Here is a 25257-nt window from a genome sequence, read left to right on the forward strand (position 1 = left end):
ATATTGACCCACTGGAATCAAACTAGATGTGGGAGGAAAGAGCCAAGCTGTAGAAAATCTTGAGGCTAATTAAACTTGGTTTTTCTTTAATATATATCCCACTGGCTGCTACTGATCCCACAAGTCCAAGCTAAACCGTTCAGCTGATATGTCTCACTGCAATTAAAATCTCCCCTTCAGTTGAAACTCCAGTTTTCACTTCTCTGAAAATAATTTATTTTTCTTTTAAATCTGGCAATTACTTGGCAGATATTTTTTGTATAGGTCTCAGTGTAATTTTTGTAAATTAAATGCAATAAGAGAAGAGTGTTGCAGATTTTCTGTCAGAGATAATGGCCTTTGGAGGCATCCTTTCTAGACTTTCATAGACCCACTGCCTTACAAAGAAGTACTGAATCCAGAAAGATGTCTGTTTTTTCTTGAATTATTACCCTGTATTATACAAAATGTTTGAAGTAACTTGCCCTGTTTCCTGTAGTGGTAAAGCTGCTGAGCCAGGATTTGAATCAAGATTTGTCTGACTCTGGGTCATATATACTTCTGACACTACTGCCAGGAGGTCAAAAAAAAGGAGGGTGTCCTTTTATGTTCATTTATTTATAATTAATAATCCTCCAATGATTTATTTAATGCATTATTGTGCATCTCCTATATACCAAGCACTATACTATACTCCACATATTCATTATGTGGATTCATAGAAAGGAATAATCAGTCAGGATCTGTCTACAAAATTTTTTAAGTTTTGTTGTTCGGTTGCTTTTGTGACTTTAATGGTAAATTGACATGTTAAATACAAAAAGCAATTGGACCATTAAGAGCAAGTGTAAAATGTGAAATCCAGAAGGTTTTTTTTATTTCCCTGTTTTTATTCATAGTATTACCATTCTACCATCACTCCAAAATGTCAGAATCCAGATTCCCAAGAATATAAGTGTCTTATGATTCATATGTCATTGACCAGTCATCAGGTTTTATCAGATCTTGTCATATATAAGGTACCACCAAAACCCTTGAGCCAATGCTTAACCACTAAGCCCAGAGGTTAAGCAAGCAGGCTCTGGAGTCAGATGATCGGGGTTTGAATCCTGTTCTGTCACATATTAAGTATGTAAACTTGGAAAACTTGCTTAATATCCTCATCTGTAAAATAGAAACAATAAAGTTACTTGCCTTCTAGGGCCATCTTGAAGATTAAATGAGTTAATCTATGTAAAGTAGATATCCAGTGCCAGGCACATAGTAGCGGTTTAATAAATATTAGTTACCATTTCTTCTTCACAGCGTCTCTAGACCATGTCATGGTTTTTTGTTTTGTTTTGTTTTTTGTCTTTTCTACTAACACTACTAAATGTTGCCTGGGTTACTGCAATGGTCTCTCTTTCTCTCCCTCTCTTTCTCCATCTCTCTCAATACCTCTAGGCTCTCCCTGTTTCTGCCCACCATATCCAATTTTTTATACTAAATACTAAAATACCATTATGATGTGCCATTGTCCTACTTACAAGCCTTTAATAGACCCTTTTTGCCCATAAAATAAAGCGGGTTGATCAGCCCAATATTCAAGGGTTCCCTTCCCAACACAGGCTCAACCTATCTTTCCAACATTATTTCCTATTATAATTACAGTTAATTTGTTTATTTGCTGCTCCCAAATATATTTTTCAATTTTCTGCTTCCCTGACTTTTCTCATGCTCTTCACATAACCTGAATCTTCATATCACTTCCCAACTGTTACAAAGAATTTTTACAAAGTTCAGCTAGATTCCTTCATTATAGTTAAGTTTTCCATTGTCAGCCTATTAGAGATGGTTTTCTCTAAACTCCTATTCTGAATATCTGAATTGCCTTGTGTTATACTTATTTTTGGATTTTGTCTCCAAAATTAGATATTAAGTACCTCCCACAGGTCATCATTGTTTGCCTAATGGCCTCCAGAGTAATTCAAACATAGTAGCTATACAATTAAACAAGTGAGTGATCTGAATTTGCAATTTTTTTCCTTGCTCTAGTCACTTTTTCTTTCCCACAGATCACTCTGAATTCTTTTTATTCCTAGTGCTTGTCTATGCTTCCTTTTGAATATTTTGAAACCTCCCCCTCCTTGATGACCCTCCTCTGACCACTTATAAAGTCTTTGCATTTCATAGTCATCATGCTACCGCCTCCCTCTTCATGTACATGTAGATTGCCAGGATGCTAATGATTCCTGGCTCCTCTGTTCAGATTCATTCTGTACCAACTACATGAACGATGGGGTGATATTTCTTTGTCTATAGAACAGAGGTGGAGAACCTGATCTTTTTTGCTTTTTTGAGTTATCAGAAAGTCAAAAACTAACATTAGTAAGAAAGTATTTTATGAACTGTAAAAAGCTCTGTGAGTTTTTTTTAATATATAGTTTATAGTGTTTAAATATTTTCCAATATGCATGTGTCCATGTATTAAATATATAATTAAAAATACCAAAAGTAAGGTCTGAGGGGCCATATTTTTTGAATCTTAATAAGATTTACATGTGTATCTAAGGATGATACTTTTTACATTCACGTACCTTCCCCTTTTTTTCCAGCTAGTCTCAGCCTTCTCATGAGCAGCTCATGTTATTTGGTCTCATGCTTTTCATCTACAGAGCAAATGGGAGCCTTCCTTAAAAGATCTTCACTGAGAATATTTTCTTCTTTATGATTTTTTTTAAATCAGCAAGCAAGACTGATCTTTAACAGACTGACAGGAAGAATCTTAACAGTGCCTAACCATTCCTTAAACAGCCTTAAAAATAAATCAGCTTTATCCTACACCACAGATATCAAGATTGTGCAAATTATCTGGCCATGTGGATTCTATGGAAATTTTTGAGTCAAAAACCTCACCAAAGTCAATGTTTATAGTATTGCTCTTTGGACATTAGTCTACTGCCTAGACTCAATTTTTTAATAGGTGGGTGTTTCTACTTATTAAGGGGTAAATTGATGGGTAGTTTGATGATAACTTGAAACTTGAAATCATAGTCCCTAACAACTCAGTACTGCAGGAAGACATCTTTGTTTTCCCCTTATTACTAAATGGAACTAGGAAAAGTAGATTAGTCTTCACCCCATTGTTTCTAGTGGGAGAGTGGTACGAGAGTGCTCCATGTGAAGTTCATTGTAGGCTGGCAGTGTGGGCCAGTGAACTTTGCATTGGATAGCTTAAAGTATGTTGATTTTTTTAAGTGTCCATATTCTTGCAGTACATACATCTATTATCCCTGAGTTCCTTTGGACATTACCAGTAGAGTCATATTCTCATGAATTTTCTTTTCTATAAGGTCTAACCTGTCTGCTCCAAGTTTAGAGATTTTGATGATAAGCAGTAGGTGTCTTCCAGGCTCCTTGCTTCCTCAATCCTTTGCCCCTATTCCTACAAACGAACCAGCTGCCACCAAAATACTCCCTTGCTTTACTATATCCCATGCTTCCAAAGGAACCTGATATAACAAAGGCAGGGAAATCTTTACTCCTTCCAACTGGCCTTCTGGCTCCTGCTTGTTTGGCATTTTGACTTAAATTTTTCAAGTTATTATTTAACTCATGAGATAACTGTTTACAAAACTGTTAGTTGATAATCAGGGGTTTTCCCCTGGATTAATATAGTTAAAGTTTAACTTTGTGGAACAACACATAAAAATAAATGTATTTGTATATAATTAAATAAAAGTATTAACTCTGGGAATTTTGTTGATAATGTTCTCATGACTCAAAGCGGAATATTTGTTCTAGTCTAGATAAAAGAAGACCTTGGCTATAGACCTGGCAGGTGGACTTTGTGGAAGAATTTAAGCAGAAAGGAAGCTAGAGTTTACTCCTAGGTGGCAGGCGATTTGCAAATAGTGGAAACATCTCTGTTTTTCCTAGGAAAATGCCTTGTGTTCATATTCCTGGTAATACCTCATTCAAAAGAAGTTGTTGCTATTCTCCTCAAAGAGTATATTAAATAATTTTTGGCTTTGATCAGCTCTATGCTGCCTTGTGATATTTTATCATGTCATCGACTTTATATATTACATCATGATCAAAACTTGTTGAAGTCAGACATAGGGTGAGAAATCACTCTGTTCAGGTACTGCCCTCCAGCTGTTTTCATAAGTCTAGAAGGACTTTCTTCTCCTGAGACAAATACAAACTCAAAGACAAAGACAAGTTCCATCTGATGATTACTAGAGTATATCTTAAAAATTCTTTTGCTAGAAGTCAGGGGTACAACCTAGCACTGAAACCATATTCAAGTTAATTTGACTTACTTGGAAATAGTTTTCATCTTCACTTCTTGCAATGTAGACATCAAGGAACAATTACTAAGAAAAACTGGGTGGAGCAATTAAATGAATCAGAGAGACCTATGAGGTGTTGCATATATGTGAATTTCAAGTTCAATATGGAGGTCTTTGAAATTCTGGTCCAATGAAGACACTCTGTTTTACCCATATGTAGAAATCTGTCCATTTAGCAAGTTCCTAGGTAAAGGATAGTTTATGGATATTTTTAAACTAGTTCCTAATAATTTTTGCAGCAAGAATAAAGAAGCATCAAGCCAAAGAGCTAGATTTTCTTCTTGGTTCTCCTCAAAGTCATAAAGCCAGACATTCAAAACCTAGATATCTCATATACACTTTCTAAGAGTTGATTATTTTGCCAAAAGTGCTGTCTTTATCCCAAATTAGAATAACTTGAGATTGAAGTGCTCACAACAGATTTCAAATTGATAGGACTTAAATAATTTTTTCCTTTATTTTGATAGTGGAAAATTGTTTTACAGTTTTGTGTTGGTTTCTGCCATGCAAAACGTGAATCAGTCATATATATATATGTATATCTCCTGGAGAAGAAAATGGTAATCCATTCCAGTATTCTTGCCTGGAGAATTCCATGGACAGAGGAGCCTGGTGGGCTACAGTCCATGGTGTCACAAAGAGTCAGACACAGCTGAAGCAACTTAGCATGCACACACACATGTATGTATATATCCTCTCCCTCCTGAGCCTCCCTCTCCTCCCCACATCCTACCTCTGTAGGTTATCACAGAGCACTAGACTGGGCTCCCAGTGTTATTTAGCAACTTCCCACTAACTATCTACTTAACACATGATAGTATATATGTGTCAGTACTACTTTCTCAATTCTTAAGTGACCGATCAGGTGGTAGGAAAAATTGGGAAGAGAAGTGTCCTAGAAGATAACCACGGGGTTTTAAGTAAGAGGAAGTGGCTAACCATGTTAACTTGCTGCTGAAAAGTTGAGTCAGATGAGAGTGAAAACGTGACCATTGGATTTGGCAGCAACAGATATGGTAAAGTAGAATGAATAAATGTCTCATTGAACCAGCTTGAGGAAAGAATAGAGAGTGAAGATATGGTAACAGCTAATAGAGACAATTCTTTCAACTAATTTTGCTATGAAAGGAAAAAGACAAATGAGAAGCAACTGGAGAGAGATTTAGAATCCAGAATGTATCATCAAGATATGCAAAATGCAGTTTTTTTGTCTTGTTTTATGTTTTGCATTAGTTTAATCTGCTTCCCCAGTTGAAAAACAACTTGATAGAGAATTAAAGCCTCAAATCTAGAGTAAAAAGAAATATGGAAAAAGCAAAGCCAGTCTGGTAAAATGTAAAAAGTATTGGTTAATAATCAACAGATCTGTGTTCTAGCTCAAGTTCTACTAGCTGTTGGTAAAATGGCCCTAAATAACATCTGTGACTATCAGTCTAGTTATTTATTGATAATGTCTTAAGTTCATTTATGGTATTCTGATTCTATGAAAGAAAAAATATCAGGCATATTTAAAAAATCTCTCTCTAGTAGAAACAGAATTTATAACCTTTTTAACCATTTACAGAGCACCTTATTATTTCAGAAGCACACACATCTTGCTAATTAACCCTCACAGGACTGCTACAAAGTAAATGATTATATTGGTGTGTTTAACAGATAAGGAAACCAAGGCTCTGAAAGACTAAGTAATTGTCAAAATCATTTAATATGCAGACAACAGAGGTAGGGTTTTAAACATAAATTTTCAGACTATTTTAAAATATTTCAGAATATTTTAAACACAGATTTTCAAAGTTCTTCCCACTCTGCAGTGGTCTCCCTCTGTTTGTCCAGTAGTCTTTTGTTTTGTTTTGTTTCTTCTCCTCACTCTTCAGCAAATGTGCTTTTTATTTTCATTTCTGGTCCAGGTTCCCATTATTTTTCTATCTTTCTATTCTACTTTCCCTGGGGCTTTCTGGGTATATCCATCTTCCTACATATCTGCATGTCTTCTTAAAACATAGCCAAGTGCATAGGGTTTGGGGGTTCTGTATTAAGAGCTTAGGAAGGACAATCCCACACCAAAACAGTTTACTAGTCTAGTGAAATTGTGTTTCATACAGCTCTTGGAAAATCAATGCTCTGACCACAGTGACCAGTGTTAGCAGTGGAAACTTCATAATATCTCATCATTTGGGCTCATAAGCTTTTAAAGCCAGAGAATGAAAAGAGAAGAACAAGAAGGTAGGAGGGGAAAGTGGGAAATGGGAAGGAGGAGAAGGATGGCACAGAGTACAAGTGCTGCTTAGTGTAGGCCCTGCAGACCAAAAATTATTGTGTTTCTAACACTATTGATTTTTTCAGCAGCTGATATTTCAATCTGGGTGCAGTGTGTCTGTGAGTCTACGCACACTGTCAAGAAGAAATATGATAGTGTCTTAAAAGATTAATAATATCGCTGGTCCTCTGGAGGCCTGTCTTAATTCACTGGCCTGTTCCCTGGCATGTACTGTAATTTATCTAGTCTGATTTGAATAGCAAATGGCAATCGGCTGCCATTAGGGAAATGGGCATCATTCTTATTGATCCAGCATGGGCTGGATTTTATTTAAGGAGAACTGCAAAATGTTATTACCTTCAGGAAGAGAAACCGAAAAGGGAGCTTTTCCCTCGTGTATTTTGGAAGTGTTCTACCTTAAAAAGGGGGGAATGGATTGTGGATTTAGGAGAATAGAGGGAGATGACGATCCTATTGTGTGAACAGGGACATGGTACAGACTGTTTCAGCATAATTGTTTACCAGCAGGAAAGAGTGCTCATGATTATGAGAAAGAAGTCATGGGCCTCAGAGGTTAGAACACTGAAGAATTTCTCAGATCCAACCTGTTTCATTGTCCAGCTTTGTGAAAAGCCCCTAGTTGCTTAGAATCCATTTTTCAGTCTGTAAAATGGGCTAGAAAAGTCTATTGGCCATATACAAGGTTTACTGCAGGTGTTTGACATCCTGAGAGTCTTGGATAAAAGGTGATATGGAATAAAACAGAAAAATCAAAGAGATTCTGTTTAACATTGAGGGGTGGTTTTTCAATATGTATTATTGCTGTTTGCTTAGATCTTTTGAAGGGACACGTTATGCACTGAGTGAAGCATGACAAACTAGCCTCATAATTTTCATTAAAATAATGGGCATCTCTGAGCTTAACACAATACATTACTTTAATGTTCACCTGTTAGTGGCAAATCTAAACCTGCAGTTTTACCTTGTTTTACAGAATCAAGGAAAGCTGGTAACATTATGGTGGCAAATGTGGGAGACTGTCAGATCCAGGCTTTCTGCCTGCCCCCAGTCCTCTTTGCCATAAGGATAGGGGCTGAATGTGCCATTCCAATCAATGCTTGTTGAAGATGTGCTGTGAAGGAGCACACACAACCCTAATAACCTCCCTTAGCAGTCCCAGGAAGGGAAAAAGGTTTGACAAAGGTGGCGAGAGGAAGTGCTCATTTCTACTGAAATTCTTCTCCATTCCACCTCGGGTTGTTATGGAAAGAAATGATAATGTGCTACAGGAAATGGCCAAGTATAAAAACAATAAAATAAATTGAAAATGACTTTGTTTTTTTTGAGCGGCAGTAATTGCTATATGTTGTGATGTTTGCATAAGGAATTAGTTAATGTGTAGCAGAATGGCATGTGATACTTTTTATTTGCCTGATGACTATAGTCTCTGAGTGAATGACTTATTAAGGTTAATAAAGAAAAATTTGCTTGTGACTTGTAATGATCCAATTGCTAGAATTTAGCATCCCCTTATGCATTGTTGCCTAAAGGGGAGAAGGAAAAAAAACCCACACACATTAATGGCCGACTGGCTATGATTTTTTATAGTGGTGTGAGAACAAACAATGTCTTCTAAATTGTTGGTCTGTCTATCTTTCTGCCTGCCTGGGCAGGAACGTTATGGCTTTCTTAATTCTCCTGTGTGATTTATCATCCTAAATTCATTGTTTTGCATAACTCTGCTCAAAATGAAGAAATGTCATTATTTTGCAGCGAAAAAGTTGTCATTTGCATAATGCCTGCCATTAATTATTGTGAGACTAATGCAGTTGTTGATATTTTTAGGGCACAGTGGTACAGCCTGCACCTTGTATAATGTCATTCTGAAAACATTGGTAGTTAATAGGTGCCACAACATTGCACAAATGGAAAGGAAGATGATGAAGAAGAAGGGGACACAATGAAACAGGCTGTGATCTTTATTTAGCTTTTTTTTTTCCCCCTGAAATGCTTGGTGAGGAAAGACTATAAAAGGAAGCGCGAATAGAGCAGGGAGCTGTGACATCCAAGAGAACAAAGGGATAGAAAAGCAGAGGTTTTCTATTTAGGCTGAATTAGTTTAACCTGGGTTCTAGCCAGTTAAATGGAGGAAGGCACGTCTCCTCTGTTTTGGCTTACTTCCTTAACCAAAGCTCTGAACAGAATGTAGGGTCGGGCCTCCTTGAACCCTCAGTTAGGATAAGGGTTTGCTCTGAAACATGCTCATCTCGTGGAAGAATCCTCTATACTGGGCACTTGGTCACAGTTAAGAGCACACACTACAGTTTTATAGAAGAGAGGGGAAGACTATGGCTTTCAGGTTTAGATTCATCAGTCTTCTGTACTTCTTGAAATTTGGCAATCATATCTGGAACTCTAAGCTTTTCTCCTTCAAAAACCAGAGGAAATGCTACAGGAGCATATTAGGGTGACATTTTTTTTTCCTTCTGTTCCTTGCAACAGAACAAACTTTTGCATCCAATTCTGTAGGGCAAGAGCCTACCAAAGCTTTCTACTTCACAGGTAAATGAAAGTCAGTTATAAAAATTCTATCAGAGATGAAACTCATTACACTGAGTCTAGGAGACATAAATATTACAGATGTAGGTAACTGTTGATTTTCTTAGTCATGGGAGCTTAAAAAAAAAAAAAGGCTCACATCAAATAGAATTTTTTCCCCTAATTTCACTGTCCCATGGGTATTATAAATTTAGATATTTCTTCTTTATCATTAATTAAAAGACACGAAAGAAATGGAGCCTCAAAAGTAGGTCTAGTTGCTAAGACTGACCAGACATATTTAGAAAGAAGATATTTCCCTTTGATATTTAAAATCTGGCATTGTAAACTCTTGGGAAAATGCACTATTTTTCAGACTGTAGACCAGATTCTGATGGCTATGCTGTGCCCAAACACTGAGGATTACTCTTTTGGAGCCTCTTAAAGCCAGACAATGATTGCGAGAAGAACCATAGAATCTGGAAGAGACTGCAAGAGTCTATCTCAGTTTGTCATAATAAATTGCTCAGCAGAATTTGGGCTGAGATAGTTTTTGATATCTCACCTTGGATTATGGAAGTTAATCTCCTTGTGTTCAGTTCTGGAATATGTAGAAAACACACATTCTGAGTTAGGAAAATTTTAATTCCCCACAATGACATCACCATCATAAATTACCACATTCGGGACTGTAAAAAACAGATGAGCCCATGCGTCAATTGAGACCAGTCTCCACTGCTGGTTCTCACTTTTCCCTTTCTTTTGAAGAGACAGAAATTGCCCTAACACCCAAAATAATATCTGTTGACTATAATAAAATCAATACAAGCATACAATTTTAAACATAAGTCAGAAGGTGACCGTAGGAGGGAAATGGAGAGAAAATGAAAAGAGAAGGAATTTGCACTTCTTATGGTATACTACAACAAGACTAATTCCTCACATGCTTGTATTTGTAGCCTGGCAATACCTAGTTATCTATCTTATATTCTATAGCTATGTAGAAATTCTACATATAGATACCTAAGAAATCTGATAATTTATTTAACAAGCTATATAGAAATCCTACATATAGATACAAATGAAATCTGATGATCTATTTGACAAACTATCTTCGTCACCTTGGCTAGTCCAGAAATTTCCCTATTTTATCCTTGACAGTTGCCCATCCCATGAATCTCCTCAATCTCAGGCAAAGCAAGGCAATTAATACTCTAACCATAATAGATACTCTCAAGACATTTGACTTAATGGTTTTATTCTATATTTCATCTTGTATTTGAAAGGCTTTCATATTTAGTGAAAAAACAGCTGTTAAGAACCCTTTTTTAAGCATCCATTTGCTAAAGCATTTTATCTAACTGTAAGAGAGAGTTGAGTAAAGAGGTGTAGATTTTCATGCATTGAGTGTCTAGCACTTTGATCAGCAATATTCTGAAAAGTAGCAGTCTCATAGTAAATAATCAGAATCAGTTCTGCTCCCCTGTGTTCAGGAAATAATTTTAGAGCTCGAGTCTTCCATAGAAACAGGGTAGGAATCCATATGTTAGTTGGCAAGGTTTTCATCACCTAACATCTGATAATCATGTCAGACTGGCATTCCTTAATATTCACAGATTCCTGCCAGGACTTCAAACTTCTTCATCCTTTGCTTTGGAAATTTTCTCCTTTTACATCTAGACCCCATGCTAAGAACCGAGGATGCAAGATAGATATGACACGGTCCCTCACAATGAGCTTTTAATCTAATCTACGAAGAGAAAAAAGATTTTGCAAGAATGAGTTTTGCATATGATATGTCTAATTGAGGCAACTTTTTATTCACTGAGATTAGTTAACACTATCACAAAGGCTAGACATAGAGGAATGGCACTTAAAATCCTGTTACTGTATGTTTCATGGATCAGTTTGTTCATTTGTTTAATAAGCATTAATTGGAGCTTTACTGTCTGCTTAGAAATGTTCCGAACTTTTCAGATACAAAGGGGAGTTGTACTTGGTACTTTCACAAATAAAAGGGTGTCTCACTTCCCCTCTAGATCAGGAATTCCTCAGGCACAAGATCGGCATGTCAGCATCCATCCCGTGCCAGTCTAAGTGAACAGGGTCAATTGGGCTGGAAAACTATTCCCTTTATAGACTCGGAGATAGGATTTTTAGTTAACCATCTAATTTGACTTTACTTTTCCCAAGACCAGTAATCCTAAGACCTGAACTGTAGCATGTAAGTGGGTGCCCAGATTGACCTGTGCAGTCAAGTGGAAAGAACAGAGGCCTCTGGGACAGGCTAGAGCAGCCACTACATCAGGCAGAACAAAGGTTTTCTATTTGAAGTTGGTGCGATTGGGATGAGACTGATCAGTACTGGAACACTCTATCCATGCACTTATTCACTCAGTCACTTATGATCTATCAACTAGCTATAATACTTCAGGTATTATTCTAATACTAATTATGGGAAATTAAACAAAGTCCCCTATAAAATTTGCATTGTATTGAAAGGAGGGAGGGGCAATAATAAAGGAAGCAAAAAAAGTATCATTTAAATAATGATAAGATATAGTAAAAAAACAAAAAACAATGCAGGGTTCAGTTCAGTTCAGTTTAGTTGCTCAGTCATTGAGACCCCATGAACTGCAGAAAGCCAGGCCTCTCTGTCCATCACCAGCTCCCAGAGTTTACTCAAACTCATGTCCATCAAGTCAGTGATGCCATCCAACTATCTCATCCTCTGCCATCCCCTTCTCCTCCCGCCTTCAATCTTTCTCAGCATCAGGGTCTTTTCAAATGAGTCAGTTCTTTGCATCAAGTGGCCAAAGTATTGGAGTTTCGACTTCAAAATCAGTCCTTCCAATGAATATTCAGTACTTATTTCCTTTAGGATGGACTGGTTGGATCTCCTTGCAGTCTGAGGGACTCTCAAGAGTCTTCTCCAAACCACAGTTCAAAACCATCAATTCTTTGGCGCTCAGCTTTCTTTATAGTCCAACTCTCACATCCATACATGACCACTGGGAAAACCATAGCCTTGACCAGACGGACCTTTGTTGGCAAAGTAATGTCTCTGCTTTTTAATATGCTGTCTAGGTTGGTCACAACTTTCTTTCCAAGGACTAAGCATCTTCTAATTTCATGGCTGCAGTCACCATCTGCAGTGATTTAGGAGCCCAGAAAAATAAAGTCAGCCACTGTCTCCCCATCTATTTGCCACGAAGTGATGGGGCCAGATACCATGATCTTAGTTTTCTGAATGTTGAGCTTAAAGCCAACTTTTTCACTCTCCTCTTTCACTTTCATCAAGAGGCTCTTTAGTTCTTCTTTACTTTCTGCCATAAGGGTGATGTCACCTACATATCTGAGGTTATTGATATTTCTCCCGGAAATCTTGATTCCAGCTTGTGCTTCTTCCAGCCCAGCGTTTCTCATGATGTACTCTGCATATAAGTTAAATAAGCAGGGTGACAATATACAGCCTTGACATACTCCTTTTCCTATTTGGAACCAGTCTGTTGTTCCATGTCCAGTTCTAACTGTTGCTTCCTGACCTGAATACAGATTTCTCAACAGGCAGGTCAGATGGTCTGGTATTCCCATCTCTTTCAAAATTTTCCATAGTTTATTGTGATCCACACAGTCAAAGACTTTGGCATAGTCAATAAAGCAGAAATAGATGTTTTTCTGGAACTCCCTTGCTTTTTTGATGATCCAACAGATGTTGGCAATTTGATCTCTGGTTCCTCTGCCTTTTCTAAAACCAGCTTGAACATCTGGAAGTTCATGGTTCATGTATTGCTGAAGCCTGGCTTGGAGAATTTTAAGCATTACTTTACTAGCGTGTGAGATGAGTGGAATTGTGCAGTAGTTTGAGCATTCTTTGGCATTGCCTTTCCTGGGGATTGGAATGAAAACTGACCTTTTCCAGTCCTGTGGCCACTGCTGAGTTTTCCAAATTTGCTGGCATATTGAGTGCAGCACTTTCACAGCATCATCTTTCAGGATTTTGAAATAGCTCAACTGGAATTCCATCACATCCACTAGCTTTGTTTGTAATGATGCTTTCTAAGGCCCACTTGACTTCGCATTCCAGGATGTCTGGCTCTAGGTGAATGCTCACACAATCATGATCATCTGGGCTGTGAAGATCTTTTTTGTATAGTTCTTCTGTATATTCTTGCCACCTCTTTTTATTATCTTCTGCTTTTGTAAGGTCCATACCATTTCTGTCCTTTATTGAGCCCATCTTTGCATGAAATGTTCCCTTAGTATCTCTAATTTTCTTTAAGAGATATCTAGTTTTTCCCATTCTATTGTTTTCCTCTATTTCTTTGCATTGATCACTGAGGAAGGCTTTCTTATCTTTCCTTGCTATTCTTTGGAACTCTGCATTCAAATGGGTATAAAACAGGGATAAGTAATGGAGAAACTGTTGTTTGAAATAAGGGTGATAGGGAATGTCTCACTGAGCAGAAGATATTTGAGCAAAGATATCAATAATGAGAGGGAGCTAAGTGTGAGGTTGGAGAAGGGCATGGCAACCCACTCTGTTATTCTTGATTGGAGAATCCAATGGACCGAAGAACCTAGCTGGCTACACGTCTATGGATCTCAAAAAGTTGGACAGGACTGGGCAGTTAACTGTTTCACTTTTACAAGTATGAGGTGATCAGAAGAAGAGGAATTTAGACAGAGGGGATAGATGTTGTGAAGTAAAAACAGCTTTTAAATATTCCAGAAAGACCATGGTAAAGACTGATGGGAAACCATAGGAGTTTTTTTTTAAAGGGCATATCATCTAATTTATAGATTAAAGAGTCTCTGGCTACTTTGTGGAGAATACACCTAAGGGGTCAAGGGTGGAGCAGGAAGACTAGTTAGGACTTACTGTGGTAGCCGAGTATGAGATGGACCATGGCAGTGGAGAGGAGGAAAAGTGATTCACTTGTGAATAATTTAGCTGTAATTTGAAGGCAGTTGCAGAGAGATTTGATGTGGTGTAGAATAAAAAGAAATACATCAGGTGTGATGAGTCACAGGTATTTGGCCTGAGCAACCAGATGAACGGCAGTGTCAGTAACTCCAGAATTGGGGTACTGTAGGGATGTAGAGGACAGGGCAAATTTAGGGGCAGAGATAATTATGAATTCATGTGGGGACATGTTGACCTTGAGATTCTTATCCAAGTGAAGAAACTGAGAGGGCAGTTAGATATGTAACTCAGGAGCTCAGAGCAGGGATTAGGGCTGAAGATGCAAACTGTTTTTTTGTTGTTGTTGTTGTTTTTACTTCTACATAAATATTTTCTTTAGAATGTAAGCCTATGGAGTGTAAGGAATGGACTCTGAGCAGTTTCTGGAGGTAGATGTGCACACCCTGTATTATTTGATGATGAATATACAGGTGCTACTTTCATTCATTTGTCTGTCTTTGGAAAGTCTGGGACGTGTATAGTAAAGACGTACCAACAAAGCCATATGAACACTTACTGAGGACACATATGGTTTACAATCTCACTAGAATATAAGACAAACATAACTAATTGTTTCCATAATAATGCAAAACAGAGGGGCAAACACATTTCCTGTAGTTTATTAATGTGAGTGGGATTAGTGTGAGTTAGAAGAAGACAGGTAAAACTGGAACCTAATTTTGGAACTGAGGAAGACTTAAGCAGGAAGGAGCAGGCAGGGCTTTCCAGATAGGGAGAAGTCAGGAGTGTCACTTCCAGAAATTCTGATTCCATAGGTCTTGGAAGGGCCCTACCATTTGTTTTGTTTGTTTGTTTGTTTTTCTCCTCACATGGGGAACTTCTTCCAGGGCATACCTCTTCCCTAAAACTATGATTATTTACTGCAATTAATAGGGGTTTCCTTGATGGTTCAGTGGGTGAAGAATCCGCCTGCAATGCAGGAGACACAGTTTGATGCCTGGGTCAGGAAGATCCTCTGGAGGAGGGCATGGCAACCCACTCCAGTCTTCTTGCCTGGAAAACCCCATGGACAGTGGAGCCTGGTGGGCTGCAGTCCTTAGGGTTTCCAAAGAGTAGGACACACCTGAGCAACTAGCACTTTCTCCAGAGTTAATAGTCCTGCTGAGCTCCTAGGTAGAGTTGTCTCCAGTTATGTGGGTGCGTGTGCTGACTTTTCTTGTTTTAGAAGATTTATTACCCTACCTTCACAGAACTTGAGGTTTGTAACTTTGTCTCTCTTTAGTTTGTGCTATAGGCATAAGTTGTGGCTTTATTTTCTCTCCTTTTGATCTACATTACTTTTGGAAGATGTTTGTAGGGTTCAGATTCGTTTGCTGCCATTATCCAGAGCTTACAAATTGATTTCAAGTGTAACTCCCTATCTTTGTAAGTGGTTGCTATGCTATTCTATATCATGGACCTAAATTTATAATCCTATAGACCCGATCTACAAACTTGTGATGCTCCACTTCAGCTATGTGAAATTACCATGGTGAAATCAGAAACTCGGGTTTCAGGAAAGTCTGTGTTTTAGATTCTAATGTAGCCTCTAAGTTTGGCTGTCACATGTTATTGTTTTATTATTATTATTATTTTATTTAAACAAACAGACACACAGTTTGTTCAAGTGAGGAGGATATGTTTTTGAGGTGCACAATAAAAAAATTCTAAGGATAGGTTCTGGAGAGGTCACTCCAGATCCAGGATTGCTCCAGGAACCTTTGTGCCAGGAGTTCATGAAACTTTACGATACTAGACTAAATATCATGGCTTGGCTTTTCTCCACATTTCTGCCTAGTGTTCTTTTAGTATTAATAGACTGTACATCCTTTTCCTGCTTTTTATAACTTGGAACCACCTGTGGCCTGTTATGGTTCCTTCATTTTCTTCCTACTTTATGGTCCCTTGCACAATCACCTGTGCCTGGGTGTGGGTGTGCAGGTGAATATTAATCTTTTACAAGGAGCAGCCAGTATGAGAAGTACAGGGATTATTACATCAAATACCACATAGGGAATTAGACTGCATTGAATTAAGCTCCTCCTTATTTGACCAAAGCTATGATGATTTCTTCCTGAATGGTTGACTCTATGTTTTATTTATTCTCTATAGCAGTGGTCCCCAACTTTTTTGGTCGCAGGGACTAGTTTCGTGGAAAACAATTTTTCCATGGACTGGTATGTGGGGGGGAGGGGTGATTTCAAGATGATTCTCATTAGGTGTGAGCAATCTAGATTCCTCACATGTGCAGTTCACAGTAGGGTTCACAGGCCTAGGAGAATCTAATGACACCATTGGTTTGACAGGAAGCAGAGCTCAGGTGATAATGCAAGCAATGGGGGGTGGCTATAAATACAGGTGAAGCTTCACTGGCTTGCCTGCAGCTCACCTGCTGTGCAGCCCAGTTCCTAACAGGCCACAGACCTTGTCATAGTTCATGGCCTGGGAGTTGGGGGCCTATACTCTGTAGGATCAGCATCTTATTAAACAATATAGCACCGGTGAAATAAATGAAAGAGTTTGGAAATCCTAAAGGGCATTACATATTAAGCTGTGGGCCTAAATAATATATCTTAATGATATTAATTGCTATTATAAAGCCTGAACTGAAAGCAAAATTTAGGACTTTATGATAAATATGTACAGCAGCTCTGTTCTAATTTTTAAGATTAACTCACAGGTCATTGGAGTATTCTTAAGGAGACACCCAAGACAGTCTTAGGGTTATCAAAGATTTTGATTTAAGAAATAAAGGATCTATTGTAACTACATAGTCTCAGACACTGAAAAGTTTAGAAAGCAATATATACTATCTCTAAAAAATAGAGAGAAAACTACTAGGGACAAAAATGCCTATAGAAAATAACTTTATAGAACTTTAGGGAAGGAAGGTTAGTGTAGATTAATATTTTAAGTAATATTTTGCTGTAATGTTAATTATGAAAAAGTTCAAAATAAATAAAAATTATTTAAAATTCCTCTGTCCAGAAACAATGAATTTTAGTGTTTAAGTATATATTTTCCAATCTTTCCATTATGTGTGTACACATCTACCACTTAAACAATTTTTAACATAAGAGTAGTTACTTATACACTAGACCTTTTCATATTATTGGTTAATATGCATTTTTCATTTATTCCGTTCCTAATATTACTTTTAATAGCTGCATAGCATTCCACTATATGAGCTGCCCAGGTGGCTCAGAGGTAAAAAATCTGCCTGTAATGCAGGAGACGTGGGTTTGATCCCTGAGTCAGGAAGGTTCCCTGGAGGAGGACTTGGCAACCCACTCCAGTATTCTTGCCTGGAGAATCCCATGGACAGAGGAGCTTGGCAGGCTACAGTCCATAGGTTTGCAGAATCAGACATGAATTGACTGAGCACACACATTCCACTATATGGATGTACTATCATTTATTTCATCAGCCCTCTGTCATCAGACAAGGTTTTCAGTTTTTCACAGTTGTAAGTAAACCATGAGAAGCACTTGCTTCTTAATCTTTGTGCAGATCTTTGATTATTTCCCTTAGATAAATTCCTAGATGTGAAATTTCTGGATCAAATAGCATTTATATCTTTTAAAGTTTTATATACATATTGCTAAGACAGTCTCCCAAGAGTTGTGCCAATTTTATTCTGTCTGTGGTAACGTCTTAAAGTTTCCTTCCAAAAGAAACTTGATTTAAAGTGGTACCAATCACTCTTCTCTGAGTCCTATCTGGTCCACCAGTTATAGCAGACTCCACTTAACTCTTACCTTAAGGTTATACATAAAGCTGTTTTAGATCATTTATGCTCTAAATGAGACAGATGAAAGAATATAATTTGACAGTGGAATTAGAATGTATTCCTATCTTAGGCCTGCTCTATAAAAGTGTTCTGCTTACCCTAGACAAAAAAAAAAACAGACAAAGAAAAAGAAAGAAACAACAAAAAAATCCACCTCTTTATTTGGACTGATTGAGCAGTCCCAATGTGCTAGCACTGAGCTGAACATGCAGGAGACATGAGTCCTGCCCTCTGAGATCATACAACTCCATTACCATTATTCATAAGGCATTATGTGAATCGTGGGCTTCTAGGACAATGCCCTTTTGTTTAACCATATGATTAAACAATATGCTTGAACCATATGATATGGACAGACTACAGGAGACCCCGATTCAATTCCTGGGTCAGGAAGTTCCCCTGGAGAAGGGATAGGCTACCCACTCCAGTATTCTTGGGCTTCCCTGGTGGCTCAGATGATAAAAAAAAAAAAAAAAAAAATCTACCTGCAGTGTAGAAGACCTGGGTTCGATCTCTGGATTGGGAAGATCCCCTGGAGGAGGGCATGGCAACCCACTCCAGTATTCTTGCCTGGAGAATCCCCATGGACAGAGGATCCTGGCAGGCTGTGGTCCGTCGTGTTGCAAAGAGTCGGACACGACTGAGTGAGATGGATACAGGACACAGGGTATTGCTTGACTGAGAATTAAAGTGAGAGTCTGTAGTGCACTGCTTGGACCAGAAAGGCTTTCCCATGGTTACCCAGTTAGCTGAAAGTGGCCTGAGTTAGAGGGACAGTTGTAACACTGACATAAAAATTCCAAATAATCCTTCTGAATAGATATGCACACATTTAGAAAATGCATAATAAATGACATATAGTGAAAATGTAAACAAGCCATTTAATAACATTTTAATGCTTGATTCTGATCTCTTAATTAAAATGTGAGTAAAAGAAAACAATGGTGGAACATCTGTGTGTGTTATTGGGATGGCAGGATTTATGCTGCACCCTGGGCTTTTTTGTTCATGTCTCAGTGTGCATGAACACGGGAGAGTTTCCTCTGGGAGGCACAGATTTACCCATTTGAGCCCCACAGAGTCTGTGTTCCCACCCACCTCCTCTTGGCTGTGGCTGTCTCCCCTTTCCTTTCCTCTTACATTCAATACTGTATGGCTCATTCTCTGCTTAAATTAAACTTCTCTCATCATTTGATCTGAAAGCCACTCTTCACCCCACCCCTATAACCTGAAACCCTGACCTAACCCTGACTCAGCCCTGTTATCTCAGCAGCTGTACACAGCATTACCTAATGTTTTTGGCCTCGGTGAATAATCTCTAAGAGCCTTGGGGAAAGCATGGCCCTTTGTATCTGTGACCTTGCAGCAGTTATTACTCAGCTGGACACTATGGGGTTTAGATGTTAGAGAGAGAAATTCTACTCACTCCTGCTGGTGAATTTTTTTTATTACAATTCATTTGGGGGATGTATCCTGGAGCTTCGTTTTGCACAATCCTTAAATGAGAGTACCAGCAATCACAAAAGTCGAGGGTTATTAAGTACTTTAAGATCTTCCAGTGAAAATGTTACTCCTTGAAATGATTTTTTTCTGTCATTACTTGGAACATACCTGATCACCAGAAAGTTTATCTTTGATTAAATGAACATAAAAAGTACTCCAGAAGAATCCTGTATCAGATCTACAATAGAAAGTCACAGCCAAAAGGCCTTCTTAAACATACAATAATTAATATTTAATGCCCCTCTTTATGAGTAGGACATTGCACTGGGACTATCTCTAATCCTCATAATGTTCCTGCAAAATAGGTAGTTTTATTCTTCATTCCACAGGTGATGAAACAGATTCAGAGTTGTTTAAGTGATGTGCCTATATTTATATTGCTAGCAAGCAGAAGACCTGGGATTCAGTCTCAAGTCAGTCTCTGTTTCAAGGCCATAATCTTTCTACAAAATCATACTCCATCATATGACAGCTCCCATTTCCTATACACCCATACTGAGATGCTGTTCTGAAAGAGTTAACTAGAATATACCCTGTTTGTGACAAATGTCTGAAACTTGTCTTTATAACTTGGATGTAATTCACAAATAAAGAGTAATTATCAATATGTCACAGATGAAGAGCTGCACGTATGGATCGGTGTAATTTCTGTTCCCTTGGCTTATGGATGCAGTATGCCCCAGGGAGTTTCACAGATCCACATGGCATCTCCTCGTACTGGGTTCTGTGTGAACAGAACAAAGTGTAAAGCTCCTATGTATTGGGATAGCTCATGACTGGTTACTAACTGAGGAAATGTGTGTAAAATTACCTTACCATATGTAGACATAGTTCCTTTTCTGAATTTGTTCTGCACCATTCAGTGTAGGCAAGATACCAAGTATTGGTACTAGCTCTGTATTTCTTTTTTATTTATTTATTTATTTTTAATTGTGGGATAATTGCTTTACAATATTGTGTTGTTTTCTGCCATACAGCAGCGCGAATCAGTCGTAGGTATACTATGATCCCTCCCTCGTGAGCCTCCCCTCCACCTCTCGCCCCACCCCACCCATCTAGGTTGTCCCAGAACACTGGCTTGATCTCCCTGAGTAGGCATACAGCAGTTCCCACTGGCTGTCTGTTTTATGTGTGGTAATATATATATTTCCATACTACTCTCTCCTTTCGTCCCACCCTCTCGTCCCCAACTCCTGTGTCCAAAAATTCTGTTCTCTTATGTCTACATCTCCATTGCTAGCCTGTAAATGAGTTCATCAGTACCATCTTGTGGTACATATACACAGTGAAATATTACTCAGCTATAGAAAGGAATGCATTTGAGTTGGTTCTGATGAGGTGAATGAACCTAGAGTCTATTATACAAAGTGAAGTAAGTCAGAAAGAGGAAAGCAAATATTGTATATTAACACATATACATGGAATCTAGTTCTGTACATCTTGATGGGTGTTTGTTTTAGAAGCAATGCCCCAGGAGAGGAGAAAGAGACGAGGGTGTCTTTCTTCCTTTTGCTATCTTCCCTTTGCTTTCTTGTGCCTCTGTTTCCCATCTGATCTCCTTCATCAGTTTGCTATAATCCTTTGGTGAAAATGACATCAAACATTCATAGACTAGAAGTTATTAAGACTTTAAATCACATGAGACTACCCATGGGACAATTTTTCGATCTGCTTTTTGTATGTTTCAGCTTCCATTAGTGGATATGTGCTGCATACTGGAGACATGTAACTTATACCTGTTCCATTCTTCTTTACTGTTTTCTTAGTCTGAGAGAATCTCTGCTTTAGGCTTGTTATGTGTCTGAGACAGACCAGTTACTAGGTTTGTATGATGGTTAGGCTGTGGGGAGGAGAGGAAGTTCGTAGGATATTGAGGTGTGTATTAAGAAAAGCATTATTATATAGTGGAGAAAACATGGGCCTCATAGTGTCACAGGAGCTCAGCTCTTTTTCTTATGAGCTGTGTCACTTTGAATGAGTTATTTAACCCACCAAGCCTCAGGTTTTTTTTATCTGTAAGATGAACATGAATAATAATACCCACTTTATAGAGATATTGTGCAGATTAAATGAAATAGCACATTTGGTAGAGTGGTACAGTGCCTGACCCTCAGTGAACGTTGGTTGCTTAGATTTTATGCAGCAAGGAAAGGGGAAACTAGAAAAGAGTGGAAATTAGAAGATGATATTGGGTTTGATCAAAATGTTTTCATTGTTTCCATTCGGAATAATAAAAGAGTGTCTAGAAGGCAGAGACCCCAGTTCTGTTTCCAGCTCTGCCACTAAAAAGCTGTAAAATCTTTGCTCTTAGCCTCACAGTGTCTGTTTCCTCATCTTAAAATTGAATAAATCAGAATGAATGCTCTCTACTTAGTTATACAGTTTTTCCTTCTGAAGACTTTTCTTCTTCCCAGAGTTGAACATAGCTGTCACTCAGAGTGTGTAAAACCTCAGAGGCCAAGAGCCAAGTATCGAGACAGACCTGTTGTTGAGGTATCCTTCTCGCCATGCAACTCTGTTTACATGTACATTTATGTTCTTTGTGTATTTGTCATGTGTCTGAGTATTTATGCACCTGCATGCTTGTTGAAATAAGCACACTAGCATACATTCATACATTTTTGTGGGTATGTGTGTTTATATATAACCTATATATATATATACAGTATGTGTGTATATATATAAATATATGTCTGTGTGTATGAGAAACAGATGCACTGTAGGCAGATAAAGCAGATAAATATAGATCTAAATAGAAGCAAAGTATATAAATATAGACCTTATATAGAATGAACGCAAGCAGATCAGCACCATTTCATTATTGCTGGAAGTCTCTGTAATAAAAGAGGTGAAAATCAGTAACTGACATTGAAATTATCCATTGAATGACACTGTCAGATCAGAAGGCATGGTGTAAGGTAAGAAAATAACCTTTCTTTCAACTTTGAGGAGCAATTAGCAGGAAGATTTGTTACTTTTAATTATTTGATTTATGAAAGTTTTTAGATGCTATGTAATGTGGTGTTTTTAAAAGTACAGATATATCATCACCCTTCCTAAAAATACTACCAGACAACAAAAAAAAATAATGCATAAGAAAAGAACACCTGTTCCAGTCCTCAGAAAGGACTTGACAAAGGTGACAAGATTCCTCTTTGTAGGCTGTGATTGGCAGCTCTTTCCCGTTTCAAGGTATGGACAGATGAGTTAGTTTCATTCTATGTTATTTTTCACAAGCCCCCTGAAGTCTTTAAGGAAACTCACCTAAAAGAGATATTTTGAAGCATAAGGCCATAGTCACCATTGTTAAGTTATTTTCGTGGGACTGCGTGTGATTGTGTTTAGTGAGTATGTTGTGTGAGTAAAACTGGGCTTCCATCTGTTACTTTCATGTCACTGTTTGCACCAGTCAAAATAACTGGTTGCGAGTTTTGCTTTATTTTGTTTTGTTTTAGTGGGGAGGGTACTGTGAGTTATTTTGAGTAGGTTCGAGTTAACTGGGTAATTTTCTTTAATGTTGAAAGTTACATCTTGATCATGAGTTTAAATACCATATGAAAATAAAGAGTGCCTCCTCTTTCCCATAAATCTCACCTATTTCCACAACAGATCATGTCACTTTTTCAGCATTATTATAAGAATATCCAGAGGACCTCAATTTTGAAGAAAGTCCCTGAAATTATGCAGATGCAAATCCTGCTTTTGCCTCACACCACAGAACTGTCAAAGTCCTTGTCATCGCTTTTCCTGTTGATCATTTTACTATTGCTTTTTCTTATAAAGGAAGGAAATGGGAGCCCAGGAGGTGATCTAGTTCTCGCCTCTTTTGTGCTTCTTTGAAGCCAGAAGCTACTGTTTCTTCCTATTTGCTCTCAAACACATTCAGACTTGAGCAAGAAGAGGAGGGAAGGACAGAGCAAGGACTCATTAAAACTTGAGAAATAAATTAGCGCTGCCTAAGAACTGTTCATTCTTCGTTTCAGACCTGTTTTGCTGCTATTACTTTAACTTCCTTACCAAATTTTGACTTTAAAAATTTATTAAGTCTTTCCTCCGCTGCCACTAAGGTGCTCGGTTCTTCCAAGGAAGCTAAGGCCGTTTTGGGGTGAGGCCCTCACTTCATCCGGTGACTAGCACCGCACCCGGCATCCCCTACCTAGCACTCACCCACACCATGGCCTCTGTCTCGGAGCTCGCTTGCATCTATTCTGCCCTCATTCTGCACAATGATGAGGTGACGGTCATGGAGGATAAGATCAATACCCTCATTAAAGCAGCCGGTGTAAATGTTGAGCCTTTATGGCCAGGTTTGTTTGCAAAGGCTTTGGCCGATGTCAACATCAGGAGCCTCATCTGCTATGTGGGGGCTGGTGGACCTGCCCCGGCAGCTGGTGCTGCACCAGCAGGAGGTCCTGCCCCATCCACCATTGCTGCCCCAGCTGAGGAGGAGAAAGTAAAAGCAAAGAAAGAAGAATCTGAAGAGTCTGATGATGACACGGGCTTTGATCTTTTTGACTAAAACTCTTTAGTAACACATTCAATAAAAAGCTGAGCTGTTAAAAAAAAATTATTAAGAAAAATGTCCCAGAGGTCCTGAGAATAATATGTCACACACACACACACACACACACACACACACACACACACACACGCACTAATACAGTTGTGAAAAATTCATTCCAAAAACCTGTAGTGTGTGAAAAATGGAGCATACTCTCCATTTTATTAATTATTTTGAAAGAATACTTCCTAGCAATGTATAAAGTTGGTAAACTCAATAGTACTTCAAACTATAGACTTTCCAAAACTGCTCTTACTTACTTGATGTGTTCTAATGTTATTTTCAACAAGTGTTTATTTATGAGTAGTATAAAATAATATGTCTACATATAAAAGATTCACTATAGAAAAGCAGACTTTTGAAAAATAGCTGTTTGCCAGATTAACATAGTAAAACTTTTTGTCTACACACACACACACATACACACACACACATTCCATTTTTCTTGTTCTTTGCTTCTTTCCCTTTGTCCTGGCCTAACATATTCAGATTTTGTTTAGATTTTGTCAAGTACTTTATAGTAATTAAAATTTTGGCAAGGAGTGAAAAAATGTATGCACACAAACATGTATACACAATGTAGACTTACAGCATTATGGCTTATTTAGCTTAAATATTTTTGGACTAAAATTCTGAGGAAAATTATGTATACACATACATACACATGCACACACACATACACACACACACACACACACACATGCTTCTCCTTTACTTATTCTTTGTTTCATTCCTTTCCTCCTGGCTTAACAGATCCATTGTTTAGACTCTGTCAAGTACTTCATAGTACAATAATTATCATAAGCTTTGGCATAAAGAAAAAATGTATGTAATACACGTAGACACAAATATACATACATAGATACAATCAATTGTTAATATGCTAATCATCAAATTTTAGTCAAATTTTATTATATTTTTTACCTTTATTCAGTATAAATCTTTAAAGGAATTTTTAGAAACACTCAAATAGCTGGTGTGATTGAAAGATTCCTGAGAAACTGTGCATTTCTTTACCTTTGATAAGGAACATTTTCCAGATATGAATTTGGAAAACAAGGATTTGTCATAGCCGAGAGCAAAGCTAGATTCTATTTTTTTTTAGGAGTCATTTATCCTTCCCACCCCCTACTTGGGACTTTTGGTGGTTCTCATCATTGGTGTAGAGAGTTTTTTTTTGGTTAGATGGCTTCATATTCTGTTCCTGGCCTTGTGGTACATTACACTACCTATGAACCACTATGGGAGTCCAATATGTCCTAACTCTCCTCACCACAACTTTTTAATTAGCTGTGTCCTTAAGCAAATTAAGCTAACAGCTCTGTAACT

General features: G+C 37.9%; 2 protein-coding genes across 31 annotated transcripts in view; both read left to right on the forward strand.

Moving 5' to 3' along the window:
* The window catches only part of ZBTB20 (zinc finger and BTB domain containing 20), an 848937-nt gene that overhangs the window by 445545 nt on the left and 378135 nt on the right, over nucleotides 1-25257 (forward strand). The gene's annotated exons all lie outside the window — the stretch shown is intronic.
* Nucleotides 22703-23934, forward strand: LOC122675412 (60S acidic ribosomal protein P1-like). Its single transcript, XM_043874128.1, has one exon. The coding sequence runs from the start codon at nucleotides 23542-23544 to the stop codon at nucleotides 23884-23886; it is 345 nt and encodes a 114-aa protein (XP_043730063.1). The 5' UTR covers nucleotides 22703-23541; the 3' UTR covers nucleotides 23887-23934.

Source organism: Cervus elaphus, chromosome 19 (genome assembly GCF_910594005.1).
Source record: "Cervus elaphus chromosome 19, mCerEla1.1, whole genome shotgun sequence".
Taxonomy (NCBI): domain Eukaryota; kingdom Metazoa; phylum Chordata; class Mammalia; order Artiodactyla; family Cervidae; genus Cervus; species Cervus elaphus.